Below are 15587 nucleotides of genomic sequence, written 5' to 3' on the forward strand. Positions count from 1 at the left end.
TTGTTTGATGCACAAATACATTTCAAGTTATTGTCTTATGCACTTAAATCTTAGTCAGAGTCTCATTTTTTGCCTCACAAATATGACTTTAGCACAAACGCCTTAGTCATCCTTTTTTTCATTAATTAAGTGTGTGTTTTCATCATTGTTTTAAAAACAATATGTTGAATCATTTAAATGTGACATATGTCAATTTTCTAATCACTATGGAAGTATTTTTATTTTGAGACTTACTAAACGTATTAAACCATATGATCTTATTCATTCAGATGTTTGGAGAATTACCCCTATTTTTAATATTTATGGTGCAAGTTGGGTTGATTCCTTTATTAATGATTGAGTAACATGGATTTTCTTAATGAAGTACAAAACAAAAGTATATAAATTGTTCATTCAATTTTACAATATGATTCAAGCAAACCTTGATAAAGGTATTAAAAGAAAACATTTTAACAATGGTAACGAATAAATGTCAATCATAATCTTTCTAGTTTTACTAGTAAATAGGGGATCATCCAGAAATTCACACTTCTTGAAACTCCACACCAAAAAAAAATCTCCATTCACTTGAATTTGGCAGAGTTATTATCTTCCAAATGTATGTTCTAAAACCTTATTTGGGTGAAATAATTTTGGCTATTTCTTATTTAATTAATTGTATTTTAAGTAGTGTTAGCTAATTTTAATTTATAATTTCACTTTTTCTTCTGTTTTTGTCATGTAGAGTCTCGAGAATTTAGATTTATTGCATTTGTCCATATTCATAAGCAACAACAAATCAAAGTGTACTTTTGTATAGATATGTGGGTATTTGTGGGTTATCTTCTTAACAAAAAAAGTTGCAAATGATATCACCTTCATAGTCGTAATTACTTTGTTTCTAAATATGCAATATTCCACGAGAATGTGTCTTACTTTAGTCATCCTCAACCTTAAGAGGAGAACGTAAATGATTATAACTTTGAGTTTCATTGTTTAAGCTTTATTCATTGTTCAACTTTTGGACAATTTATTTATGTCCCCATTCCTGATTCGTATTGTATTTTACAATAATCAATGTCTTCAATACCAAGTATAGGGTTTCAATGGACAAGTAAACCCCACCATCTCCAAAAATAACCTCAATCGTCTGAATCTGATGGAAGTATTGGAAACAATTTTTCTATGTGTGATTCACATATTTGTGATACATGTGGTATTGTTCTGAATAATTCACCTCTTAATTTAAGAATTGATAAAAGATATTGTACGTCTAAATATAAACATCATATTTCTCAATTTGTCTTTTGTAAATATTTTCTTGAAGTATCCAAATTTTATTATAGTTCTTAACTACGTGAAAATTCTATCATCCGTTCAATAAGCATTTAAAGATAAAAATTAGATCTAAGCTATGAATGATACAATGAAAACACTTGAGAAAAGTGAGACTTAAGAGATTATTGAAAGGGAAAAAAGGAAAGAAGTAAGTTAGGCATGGGTAGTGTAACACCCCAATTTACCCCGTCGAATAATAATAAAATCAGAGTATAAAAATCACCATTCAAAACAATTCATCAAAATCAGGATGTCACATTTTCTTTGTAATACAGACAATTGTTCATAACAATAAAAGATACATAACACTTCCAAAATTAGGATGAACCGATAACAACCAAATAGTCTTCAAATACATCTTTTATTAAGCATCGAAAAATATTCATAATTCAAATAAACTAACAAACTAACTTGGTTCAACAACAACAACGTTAAACAAGTGCTTCGATAATCAAATAAAATTCAAGATAAATCACAATAGTGTTCATCCCCCGAGTGCTACGTATCAGAGCAACAACACCGACTCGAACTACTTGAAGGTAACTAGCCTTCATTCCTGATTACCTGCACGTTACCAACATTGGGATAACATTCAAACAAAAGGGGTGATATATCGTACAATATAAATAAATGCATGATAGTAAATATAGGAGATATAACTCAAGCGTAATTCCCCACTTCATAATACATTAGCATCGTAAACACCCAATTTATCATCACACCATTGTTATGAAAATGTAATGCAGCTAACATTGTGCAAATGCGTGTGGTACCAAAAGGGCATAAGCCCCCTTCGCAACTTACTAATTATTAGAGGCATCAACAAGGCATGAGCCTTCTTCGCAATTTTGTCAATCCTGGCCAACGCGTTTGTCAATCCAGGCCATCGTAAAAATGCAATGTATGCGACTCAATAATGCGACATCATAAAATGCAACAATGGAAACTAAACATCAACGAGGAATAACCTCCATCTCAATCGCCTATAATTAGTGGCAGCAACAACAACATCATCATCATCGTAATAATCTGCAATCTATAATCACATCATTTTGGTGATATCATCATACAACAATGTTCATACTTCGCGTCATCACAACTTACTGGAAAAATACGAATTTCATAAATATTTTCAAAAGATTCTTGATTTAATTTTATTAGATAGAAAATAATTTTATCTTTTCTAAAGTTTAAACGGCGCGTCAAACAGACACCTGAGTCAAAAGTTATGAATTTTTGAAGTTTGGAAAAATCTGTCAGCTTCAGTAAGGTAACCGGTTACCTCAGATGATGTAACCGGTTACACCACCCTCAGTATTATTGTTGATGCTCTACCTGACTCTAAATACATAAAGATCATAGAAAAGTCAAATGCCAAGACTATCTTTGAATCATTATGTGCTACCTATGAAGCTAACCAGCAGGTGAAAGAAGCTAAGGTCAATCTTTTAGTTCACCAGTATGAAATCTTCAAAATGAAGGATGATGAAGATATTGAAACCATGTTCTCTAGGTTTCAAATTCTTGTATCAGGCCTTCAGGGTTTGAACAAGAGTTATACTTCTGCAGATCATGTCAAGAAGATTACGAGGAGTATTCATGTGAGATTCAAACCTAAAGTTACAACTATTCACGAAGTTAAAGACTTGAATACTTTAAGTCTTGGAAGTCTAATTAGCAACCTTTAGATCCATGGAATGGAATTGAATGGAGACAAGCTTGTGAAGATGTCCAAATCAGTGGCTTTAAAATTTTCTGTTAAGAAATCTAGTGGTAAAGCTTTCAGATCCTCAAGAGTCAGCAAATTAGAATAAGCTTTTAATGAAGGTGTTACAAGTGTTAGAGACATTCTAATATACATCATATGACAACTGATACTCTTCAATCTATCACATCCCTATGAACATTTCGCTAGTGGGGCGTGCACATCCTGTGTCCCTGCTTTAGCGAAATGGGTAGAGGTGGATGTCATCTCCAAAATCACGATAAAGAAGGTTTGGCGTCATTGTTGGCAACAAAATATATGCAGATTTAGCCTAGACAGGGTCATTATATTGGACAACAAAATTTTATTTGTGGCGAATTAATCTATTTTTACCGGTGGAATATCGTTAGAAATAGTATTTTAATTCATTTCGAGTTAATGAGCTTATTGGGCCTATTTTGACTAAGTGAAGAATAGTAGTGTGGTGTTATTTTTTTAAGACCAATGTAATTTTAAGATAGGTTTTAGTGTTAGTAAGAAACTAAGGGAAGTGTAGAGAAATCACAAAAAGAGAAGTTATTTGGAAGAGAGGAGGCTAGGTCTTGAAGAGGAGAAACAAGCTTAGAGAGACCTAATCCAAGTGCTAGGGTTTGTAGAGTTTTCTTCAATCTAAACAAGGTAAGGGTGGGGTTCTCTTCCTATAATGGGGCTTATGAAACCTTGTATGTTGGGGATTAGGGATTTAGGTTATTACATTTGCTGTGTTAAATTGTTTCATTGTTATAACTAGTTGTTGAAATCTAATCCAATTATAACACGCCTATATCACAATTAATAATCAGTAATAATTGTGATATAGGCGTGTGCCTTGTGACGAATATTTTGTAAAGCAAATGATGATGATGTTGTGTGATGTCCGGTTCATCGATTCACGTACATTTGCATATATATTGTGACGGTCTGGATTGGCAAAATTAGTGACGAAGGCTTATGCCTTGTGCCTCTGAATTGGGCAATTGGTGACGGGGGCTGAAGCTCCGATTGGTACCACATGCATATACATGAGTCATGTCCCATGTGTCTTAGGTGATTCATAGTTGTGACGTTTTGTGACTATATTGTAATTGTATTTTTGTGACTTGTTAAGTGATGGAAGTATGTGAAGATGTGAATTAATGACTTTGTGAATGCGATTAACCGAATATGTCTAGTTTCTGATATATAATTTATCATGCGCTCAATTATATGAATGATATCTCACCCTTTCTTTGTTTCGTCGTTGCCTTTATATTGGTAACGTGCAGGTAATTCGCATTGAGGAGAGGTTAGCCGAGTTGGTCTTGAGTCGTTGTCGCTCTGATACGTAGCACTCGGGGGGACGGACATGTTGATTTACTTGTTTTTGGATTATTATGTCTTAGAAAATACTTGAGTTGTTTAATTGATATTGTCACTTTAAAGTGTGTTAATTGTTAAATTAAGATGCTATGAATCCTTGAACTAGTTGTTGAGTTTCCGTTGCACTTTTATGGAAGTTGATTCATGTTAAAGACTATTGTTTGATGTTATCGGTTCCTCTGTATTTTGTGAATGCTATGTATCCGTTTTATGCGACGAGGTGATTTGTACTTGAGAATGAATATGTGATACCTCAATTGCTTCATTTGTGAATTTTTATACTCTGATTTTATTTAAATACCATGGGTAGAAATTGGGTGTTATATTAGTGGTATCAGAGCAATACGGTCTTGTCCGGCTAAGTGTCGAGTCGTAGTGTAGTCTAACAATCGTGTATTGTTGTTTATGCTAATTATTTTTATGTTGTAGTGACGCTATGGCAGGAAGGAATGATGATGTGATAGCTGCTGCTTTGGAAGGAATGGCTTAGGCTATGCAGAACCAACCGAATGCTGACAAAAATGCTGGATCTCGTAGTTTAGAAACTTTCCAAAGGGAGAATCCGCCAGTGTTCAAGGGTACGCATGACCCTGATGGTGCTTTTGATTGGTTGAAGGAGATCGAGCGAATCTTCCGTGTTATGGATTGCACTCCTGCTCAGAAGGTTAGATATGGCACTCATATGCTGGCCAAGGAAGCTGATGATTGGTGGTTGGAGACGCTTGCTAGGTTAGAGGCTTCAGGTGATAAAATCAATTGGAATATGTTCCGTAGGGAATTTCTGAGAAAGTACTATCCTGAAGATGTTCGGGGTAAGAAAGAGATAGAATTCCTAGAGTTGACGCAAGGGGACAAGTCTGTTACTGAGTATGCTGCCAAGTTCACTGAGTTGATTAAGTTCTATCCTCACTTTGATGGCGAAGGTGCTGAATTTTCTAAGTGCATCAAGTTCCAAAACGGATTGTGCTCGGAAATCAAGAAAGTTGTTGGGTACCAAAAGATCATGCTTTGGCAAAAAGTTATTCTCCTTGGAAAATCACAAATTTTATATATTAATATATATATATATATATATATATATATATATATATATAATATAAGTGGGTGTGATTTCGGGCACGAGTTTCACACTACTCAAATCTGCACCCGAACCCGAACCCAAACTCAGTCAACTCGGGTTTTCACACGTAGACTCGGGTGCGGGTTCGGGTGGGCCCCACAAGTTTGAGTCTGTCTGCCAACCTTATTTGTACCAGTTGAATATGAACTTGTGATCACCCTTGAAACAATGAAACCTTGAACTCTTGATGAACTTTTAAACAATCTTATAAACTCTTGGAAAATGAGGAAGCTTGAACACCTTATTGCTTGATGACTTTGAATCAAAAGAAACCCCTAGTTTTCTGGCCCGCGATCCCAATGCCAAGGTATAGATTAATGATGCATAATTTATTGTATGACCTAATGGAAGGTGTGTGCATATGAGGATAATGAAATACAAAAGACATATGATTTTATAAAGGGTAGGACAAATTTGGGGTATGACACATGATCAGTGTTTTTTACACGTTAATTTACCGTTGATTTTAGTCATCTTTGCTTTATATTGTCAAGCGTTTTACTTCATTCTTCTACATTTTATGCTTTGGTTGTGTATTGTACTGTTTGCAGGCTCAAATGAATAAATCGAGACAAATCAATGCGAAAAAGTACAAAAAGCAGAGATTTGAAGGAAGTAAAAAATCATGCTACAGGAGGCCTGGCGCGACCACCCGTGTCACCTAACACCGGTCGGTCAGGATGAAGCGTGGCCAAGAAAATGCAAAAGAGATGAAAGTCAGAGGGCTGACACGGCCCGTGTTAGCAAGTATCAGATCTGGAAATTTTTAGCATGTTTCTCATCGTGACAGACGTGTAGTATTTTGATCATAACTAGAACTTCGTAAATCAGAATGACGTGGTTCTAGCAGAAAAATTCGCAGACGAAAATGGCTACAACTTTGATGAAGACAACAAAGGCAAATTATGAGCTTAGGGGCTGACACGGGCTGTGTTAGGAGGCCTGAGACAAAAAATTAACTTTTAAGATGACAGAAGTCTGACATGGGTGCCCATGTCAGCATGTGACGTTGATTTCATGATATTTTTTTCATATTTTGTCCATGGGTTAAGTTGTGAGAGCGTTTTGGGTACTTTCAACCGACCTAAGTGAATGTGTGCTATTTAATTGAGTTTTGAAGAAGAATGAAAGGACTTTTTGGCCGAGAAAAGAAGATACGATTGAAGATTGAAGAAGGTTTTCATGAACGGAAGCGATTGAAGATCAACTTTCATCTCAATTCTTGTAATGTCTCTATTTTATATTTTTTTTCTTTGAACAATATGAGTAGCTAAACCCCCCAATGTTAGGGGGTGTCCCTGATTTGATTCTATAATGATTTTGAATTCTTGATTTCATCAATAGATTTGTTTTCTTATTCAATTTAATTGTAGAAGGTTTTTATGCCTTCTTTGTCAGACCAACAAGATTGATTTACGGTTAAAAATCAGTTGGACCGTGGTTGTTAAGGTTTTTGTACGATTAGACTATAGTAGATATCACCTAAGAATAGGGATACCCTATAGTTACCGGTTAACTCTTGATAAAAGAAAGGTTTGGTTTCATCATAATTCGCTAAGGAATTAGAATTTAGGATGAATGTTCAAAGGTTTTTCAGCTAAGGAATTAGGGGAAAATAATCTAAAGGGCGGTAATTAAAGGTTATGAACTTGTTGAAGAAATCATGATTCAAGGTTATTACAAGGCAAATCATACATTTTACCCTAGCATGCTCTCATATTTGCTAAAACCACTTAGTCAATTTTATGTTATTTTTATTTATTGTTAATTTATAATTGCAAAACAAAACCCCAATTTAAGTTTTTGTTTAATTGAATAAAGAATTAGAACTCTGTATTGATACACAGTCCTTGAGATCGACATTGAGGAAATTTTTCCTTTATTACTACAGAGGAAAAATAATACACTTGCTATTTTACCGATCAAGTTTTTGATAAAGGGTAGAAAAATTTTGGGGTATGACACATGATAATGATCTCATGGTCATGACGATGCAGTGTGACAATTGGGATATAGAATAGGTACTAATTAATCCGGGAAGCTCAAAAGATGTCTTATACTACAACATATTCGAGAAGTTCCGGTTCTATCCGAACGACCTTCAGATGTTCCAAGGTTTGCTATTTGGGTTCTTTGGCGAGCAAGTACATATGAAAGGTCACATAACTCTCAAGACAATGTTTGGGCTGAACGAGAGTTCAGAAGTGATCAAAGTTAGGTATCTCGCAGTAGATGCCTCATATTCATACAACATCATCATAGAACGACCCACAATTAATCTTTTAGGGGTCGTCAAGTTAACTTTATACTTGAGCATGAAGTAATTGCTACCTAGAGGGCATATCATATGAGAATGACATATTTATATGAGAATGTGAGAATGAATCTGCACCATTGGATTGTAAAATAAATGGTGGAGATTATGAGTGAATCTTTTTTTCTCTCTCCTACTTCATTTATTAAGGATCCTAGAAAGAGAAACCAATCTAGTCCATTAAAATCAACAAAATCAAAATTTGATGGTCGTGATTCATTGTTCTTATTTCTTATAATAACCAAGTGTTCTCACTTGAGTCGTGCCCTATATATATATATATATATATATATATATATATATATATATATATATATATATATATATATATATATATATTTTAAAATTGTCCACCGAATTATAAATGCTTGACAAATTAAATTTCCAATATCAATGAAAAAAAAACAGAAGATGCACGTTAGGAATATGGTAGGGAAATGTGTGGTCTTGTCTTGTGCATTAACCAAAGAACTGGCCACGACCACAATGAGACAGAGCAGAGTGGGCCATTATTTTAATTCAATGCCTCACTGCCTCTGACTCAATATTGGTCTCATGAGAAGAATCCTAAGATGTTTTAGGCAATAATACAGTAAATAATACAACCTTTTTCTTTTGGTTTTTGTCCATTCTTTTGATCCCTTCTCTTGCATATCAAGTATGTATTGAAAATACCAAAAGTAAATGTGTCATATTTTCAACCTTATGATTATTTTTTCAACTTAACTGTTAGGAAAAATTAAACATTAAGTTGGTCAAGGTGAGAGAGTGTGGAACAATGATCCCAACTAACAATGCTTTATTTCCAAAATAATAGGATGACACAAGAAAAATATGTCTAAACAAAGTTTGCCTCCACCAAGTATGACAAGATTCTGACAGGTCATGTCTTCCGAATAGAAAATAGCTGTGGTCACCAGTTTCACACTTTTTTACTGGGAATATTTTATTTGGTGATTAATATGAGGTATTTATGATGTCAATTTATTTTGGAAGAGCTGTTAACGTGACTTCAATTTTCATTTTGGAAATAATTTGAATCTCGTTTTAAAGTCAGTCGTTTGGAAAATAGGTGGTGGTAAAAAAGTTACATGTCTTCTGACATTTAATAAATTCAAAGAAATCTTATAAAATATATTTTCTCCGTCTCATATATAAATGTTGAAGATTTTTTTATATAAAAAAAATTCAAAACAAAGTCATATTTCAAAAAAAAAATTCCATTTAACTATGTTGGGTTTTTTTTTCACGTAGGTGTTATCTGCGATGGCACATCCTATATATTTTTTTTTAATTATTTCAGTTACCTGTAAATTTTCTTGCGGATTTAGTGTTATCTACGAATTTATCTACGGAAATATTTAATGTTTCGTTTGCAGGTAAATTCGCAGATAACACCAAATCTGCATGTAAATCTGTTGGTAACTGAAAAAATAGAAGTGCCGTGTGAGACGGCGCCTACATGGAAAATATCCCAAAAATTGTTAGTTGAGTAGTTTTTTTGAAATATTAGTTTGTTTGATTTTATTTTCAAAAACTTGATATATATATATATATATATATATATATATATATATATATATATATATATATATATATATATATATATATATATATATATATATATATATATATATATATATATATATATATATATATATATATATATATGAGGAGGGATCAAATTACACTCTAAGAGTTATATTAAAATTAACTATGTCGTTGAATTACATCAAAATTAACGTTATATTAAGCTCAAACTTTATAGGTATGATCTATATGATATTATGTTTCAATCCAACGGTTGAATTTAAAAAATATTAATTCAAAATGTAGTTATTGAATGAGTGTAACTCGTGGTGTAACTCTTCGGGTGTAATTTGATCTCTCCTCTATATATATATATATATATATATATATATATATATATATATATATATATATTAATTGAATAATTAATGAATTCTGACATAAAACAAAAGAATGATGATGCATTGATGAAACTTGGTGTAGAAGCTCTTCCGTATTATAATGTAAGTTTTTGGTACGTGGAATAGGTGGTGTATTTGCAAGGTTAGTATTTCATCACAGAAGCCAAAGAAATGTAACTTGCAAGAGTGAATGAAAATATACATGTAATGACACGTGACTAGGCTTATATATAGTTGATGATCGACAATGGCTCCTGGTTGGTGGGCGACATGGACTGAGGGAGATCGTTGAACTGGATCTGGCAGCTTAAGACGGGCACATAACTTGGTTCCAATATGAGGCCTCGTGGTGAGAGTCCACTTGTTCATCAGTTTTGAATGAAAGTGTCATGGGTTGGGCCTTTCATATATTTAGCCAGTCTAATTAGATCATTTTGGCTAACCAAAAACAATTTTCCCCCAAGTCCTTGCTACCAGACATAGAGTTAGGATTGTGACTAAAATAATATTGAGACCACCCATCTTTTTTTCCTCAAAAATTTAGGTAAATCTCCATATCGGAAAAAAGTTTGAAGATGCGTTGAGTAGGAGTAGGCGATCTCACAAACATGCATATTAAATGTTTGTGTTGTAACTGAAAATTTCCGCAGTATAAAGTTTCCATGTGTCCATAGACTGCTAGGACAAGATGTGATATCTTTAGAGTACTTGAGTGTTGTTATAGGACTAAGATCATATTTGAGTCGTTGATTATGCTTTTGGGGCTTCTTTGATTTTTGATTATAGATCGCAGGGTCACCTGTTGCGCGCACACACACACACACACACACACACACACACACACACACACACACACACACACACACACACACACATATATATATATATATATATATATATATATATATATCGGAGCGCTTATCCCCTAATACTATATTTGAACCACCGTGTCTTTCTTCTTCTTTTTCTTCTTTGATTTTTGTGTCGATATAGTTTTTTTGGACCCTAAGAGAGGATATTCCACGAAAAAATATGGAAGGGAAAATACACTAGTGGAGGCGAACTACCCCGTGAAAATATTGGTCACCTAAAATGGCACATGATGTTGCCTTACCTACCCAATTGGCTTTCATCTATTTAGAATAATTCCCATTATCCACTTATCCAATAAGTGTGGGAGATAATATAACCCACTACAACTAACTAAGAGGGGGAGTCAGTGAGGATAATTGAATCCTCTACGATTTAAGGGAGGGCAAGTCTTCCACTACTCCTCTGATTCTGATCATGGAATAAAGGACACAACCGTTGGGATTTCTGGCATAGTCCCAAGGGGTCTTCTATAAATAGCTCAATCCCATCATTGAGAAAGTTCATTCATAAGTTCTAGAAAGAAATACATAGAGTCTCTCTCTCTCTCACACACACTAACACACAAAACTATTGTACTTTTAGTGAGTACAATTTCCTTTCTCCTCTCTCACGTCTCTCTCAGAGTTTTGATGATTCAATCTCTTCATATATCAAAGGTTGTGGGCTCTTTAAGGTAACCATATTTGCTTTTTATCATCTTGTCTATTTTCTTTTTTGCTAGCATTTTGGGTATGGCTTCCATGGGGAACCTAAAAGCCGATATTGTTCCTGAAGAGGAGGAAACCCTTGGTGGTATTGACCTTAAAGAAGTTACCAGAGGCTTTGCTTTTCCAGCTTTACCTTTAACTAATCCATAATACATTGGTGACTTAGGCAAGAGAGGAATGATTGAATTTATATTAGGGCACACATACATACTTTTGGTTGTGATCCGACTGATAATGAATTTAGGTGGTGGGTAGAATCAGATTCACGAGCTTGTACTTATGGGCATTTTTCATCTTTAGACAACGAAGCCATAATGAATTTAGAGGATCAACAAAATGGTGAAGTTCCTGAGGTCAAAGATAAACTCTTTCAGGTGGATACAAATACACGAGACACGGTCTATCTTTGATGACGAAGAACGTCTATATAACACCTTTATTAAGGTGGTATCTTCCTCTGACCGGGGGTTTTTCCCCCTAAAAGTGATAAGAGGTTATGTAGTCACCATGTGGATTACATTCTCCATATCCATGAATGTATATTTTCTTGGATGGGGTTCTTATTGGAACAAAATTGGTTTGTGCCTTATCCCTAAGGTTTTGATGATTACAAAGTATTTAAAGAACAATTGGGTATACTAACTTTTCTTCAAGTGTATAAGAACATAGATTAGAATTTTTGATAAAAAGTCAATTCTAATACTACATTGAACTTCTAAATAGAAGCTTAATAGATGCAAAATTTAAATATCAGACTCTGAAGAATCATATTTTGAAGGAAGTCAACTTCTGAAGACTTAAACTTTGGATTCAGTCAAAGCTCAAGGATATAGAAGACTATGTCTAGTCACTATCAGACTTTGAATACATTTTGTCCTCTCTTAATCACAAGAAGACTTAGTAGAATTCTGTAGAAGACAAAAGGAATGCAACAACTAATTCCTCTCTAAGTAAAGTAATTTCAAATGGCCTCTCAATAACATTAATCATATCAGGAAGCTTTCCAATGTCTTTGATGATGTTTCTCTAGAAGACTCCTTATGCATGAAGTCTTCTTCAACGACTCTTTTGTGTTCCTCTATTTAAGAAGCTGGAGATTTGAAAAAACTACAACATTGCACCTTGACAAACAAAGAGTTGTTACTCTGTCAAAACAAAGAAAAAGTTTAACTTAGGATTTCTTAACACTTGTATATTCTAGAAACTCCTAAGTCTTAGAGTTTTTTGTGTTGTATTTTGATTACACATCTGATTGTATATCAAGTGTAATACTCAAATAGTCTTTATTTCTAAGTTAGATTGTAGAAGTCTCTTGCTTGTGAGCATGGGCATCTGAAGTTTCTTGCTTGTGTACTTAAGCACATGAAATTCTCTTGCCTATGTGCTTGAGCATTAGAAGTCTCTTACTTGAGGGTTTGAAAATTAGAAGTCTCTTGATTATGTGCTTGAGCATTTGTGACCATATTTGGTTATAGTGAAAATATCTTGGAAATAAAAGAGGACTAGACTACTCATGATTTGTGGGAGAAACCAGGATATATCATTTGTGTCTTTATTATTTACCTCTGAACTACTTTAATTTGTTTCTAAACATTTAACCTGATTCAGTTTTTCTACTTTGTGTTCATAATCTGATAAGAGACTTTCGGAACATAAAGAAAAAGAAAACATGATTCAACCCATTATTGTGTTTTTCTCACCTTCAGTTGGCATTAGATCATGATATGTGCTTTAACACTTAATAGTGGTACATAAAAGATCCTAAGAGAAAAACATGCCTGGTGATAGATCTAAATCTAAAGTTAACTCTGGTCATCATAGTGTAAACCATGATTTTAGTACCTGTGAGAAGAATGACTATTTTGCTAGACCTCTAACCTTCAGTGGAGATTCTACTCAATTTGAATGGTGGAAGAGTATGATGTACACTCGCATCATAGGTATTGATGATGAGTTGTGGGATATTCTTGAAGATGGCATTTCTATTCCAGTTGATGGAGTAGGAATGGTTATTGATAGAAAGAGTCTCACACCTGAGAAAAAGAATATCTACAGAAAACATCATAGAGTGTGTGGGATTCTAGTGGATTATTTACCTCACTTTGAGTACATCAAAATCATTGACAAATCTACTACTTAAATCATATTCAAATCACTTTGTGCTACTTATGAAGGAAATTAACAAGTTAAAAAGGAAAAGGCAAACCTTTTGGTCTAACAGTATGAATTGTTCAGGATGAAGGAAGATGAAGACATTGAAACCGTGTTTTCAAGGTTTCAAGTTATGGTATTTGGACTTCAAGTTTTAAACAAAAGTTATACAATTGTTGATCTTGTCTAGAAAATTCTTAGGAGTCTTCCGATCAAATATAGACCTAAAGTGTGTGTTATTCAAGAAGTTAAAGACTTGAACACATTAATTCTTGAAAGTCTAATAAGTAATCTCCAGAGTCATGAGACGAAGCTTATTGGAGACAAACCTTTTAAGAAGCAAAGTCTCTTGTTTTGAAATATGTTGGTAAATCTGCCAAATCTTCTCAAGTTTGTGACCTTGAAGAAGATACATATGAATGAGGTTCTGAATAGGGTTCAGATGATAAAGAGATGGCATTTGTTATCAAAAGATTTCAGTACTTGGAAAAGAAGAACAAAAGAACCTCAGTAAGAAGAAGTGGCTTCAGATGATCTAGTTCCAGAGAAAAGAAAGATAATCATAAGAGATGATTCAACTGTCAGAAGCTTGGTCACTTTATTGCTGACTCTTCAGAGCTGTAAAAGGACAAGTCAAAGAAAGGAAGCTTTCATAAAAATAGCTTCAGAAACAAAGTCAAGAAGAGTCTCACAGCAACATGAGATGAACTTGACAAATAAGAATAATCTGATAAAGATGAAGAAGAAGCAAATCTAGCTTTGATGGATTCAATAACTTCAAACACAGAATCTGACTCATGTTTTGGTTTTGCTTCTGAAGAAAAAGATGAGGTATTTTCTAAATTTTCTCATTTCTGATTTCATTACATTAATTCAAGATCTTAAGGAACGCTGTCCATGTCAAGACAAATGTTATAACGTATGCTGACTTACAACACAATTATCAAACAGAAAACTTAATGCAGAAAGATAAAGAACCCAATAGTTGTTAACCTAGTTCAGTGCAAACAACACCTAATTTAGGGGCTACCAGGCTAGGAAGGAAGTCCACTATCAGCAGTATTAGTTCAAAGCTAAACCCATGTCTACAACTTCTCGCCTAATCACTACCCAATGATACTTATGCCTAGAAGTCGACATCTAGACCTGAGAAATTTCCATCCCACTTCCAATCACCGTAGTGATAAAAAACCACACACCCCGTGGCCAAGGTAACCCATGTAGAAAGATTACACTTTCCAATAAACAAAATACTTATCTAAGCACCTCAATTAAGAATAATAATTGATCTTGCTTAAAGGCTTTAATAAAAAATAACACTCAACTTTCTTGCTTAAAAGCTTCAAGAGTGAGAATACACGCCCACCACAATGTATCAGAAGATACATAAGTGACACAGATAAACAGAAAAAACAAAGAACTTTAAGAATTCGTAAAATAACAACCCTTATTGCTCCCACAGTTTTCCTTACAAGAAATCTTGCAAACTAGGTTTTCCAAGTTTCCTTTTTATAGATACTTGCAGAATGGGCTTGAACTTCAATTTGAATCTAATCTTCTCTTTTCTGAAACAGCTGTAAGATCTTTTTACAAATTAGGAACAAATAAAAAATAATATTAAATTTAAGTTTTCTAAAATAAATCTCAAAGATTCTTTTTCTAAAGGTTAAATTACTCCCAAAGTCCTTTAAGTTATTTAATTGTAACAGTTTGGTCCTTCATGTTAGTTTCGCTATAACTAGGTCCTTTATGTTATCAAATGTGTGCATCATTATCCTTTTTTAACCGAGAAAATGTGATAATTATGGATGCAACTATTTTGAGGGGTGTAAAAATGATGAAGTGCTTCCAAAAACACAACAATCAACATTTCTAAATGATTAAAATGAGAGAAAAAGGAGGCAGTTATCACCCAAAAGGACCAAGTTGTTACAAAAAAACTTGAAGGATCAAACTGTTACAATTAAATAACTTAAAGGACCTTGGAATTAATTTAACCTTTTCTAAAAATAGAGATTAATCTAACTAATCAACATTTGTCCTAATCATCCCTTGATTGCCTGCGCCAATA

General features: G+C 33.7%; 1 protein-coding gene across 1 annotated transcript; it reads left to right on the top strand.

Annotated features, from left to right (window-relative positions):
- Positions 1-5060: 5060 nt before the first annotated feature.
- LOC131614294 (uncharacterized) lies at positions 5061-11515 on the top strand. The gene is made up of 2 exons (XM_058885902.1): positions 5061-5410; positions 11380-11515. Exons 1-2 carry the CDS (start codon positions 5061-5063, stop codon positions 11513-11515), a joined length of 486 nt encoding a protein of 161 aa, XP_058741885.1.
- The last annotated feature ends 4072 nt before the right edge of the window (positions 11516-15587 follow it).

Source organism: Vicia villosa, linkage group LG6 (assembly GCF_029867415.1).
Source record: "Vicia villosa cultivar HV-30 ecotype Madison, WI linkage group LG6, Vvil1.0, whole genome shotgun sequence".
Classification (NCBI taxonomy): domain Eukaryota; kingdom Viridiplantae; phylum Streptophyta; class Magnoliopsida; order Fabales; family Fabaceae; genus Vicia; species Vicia villosa.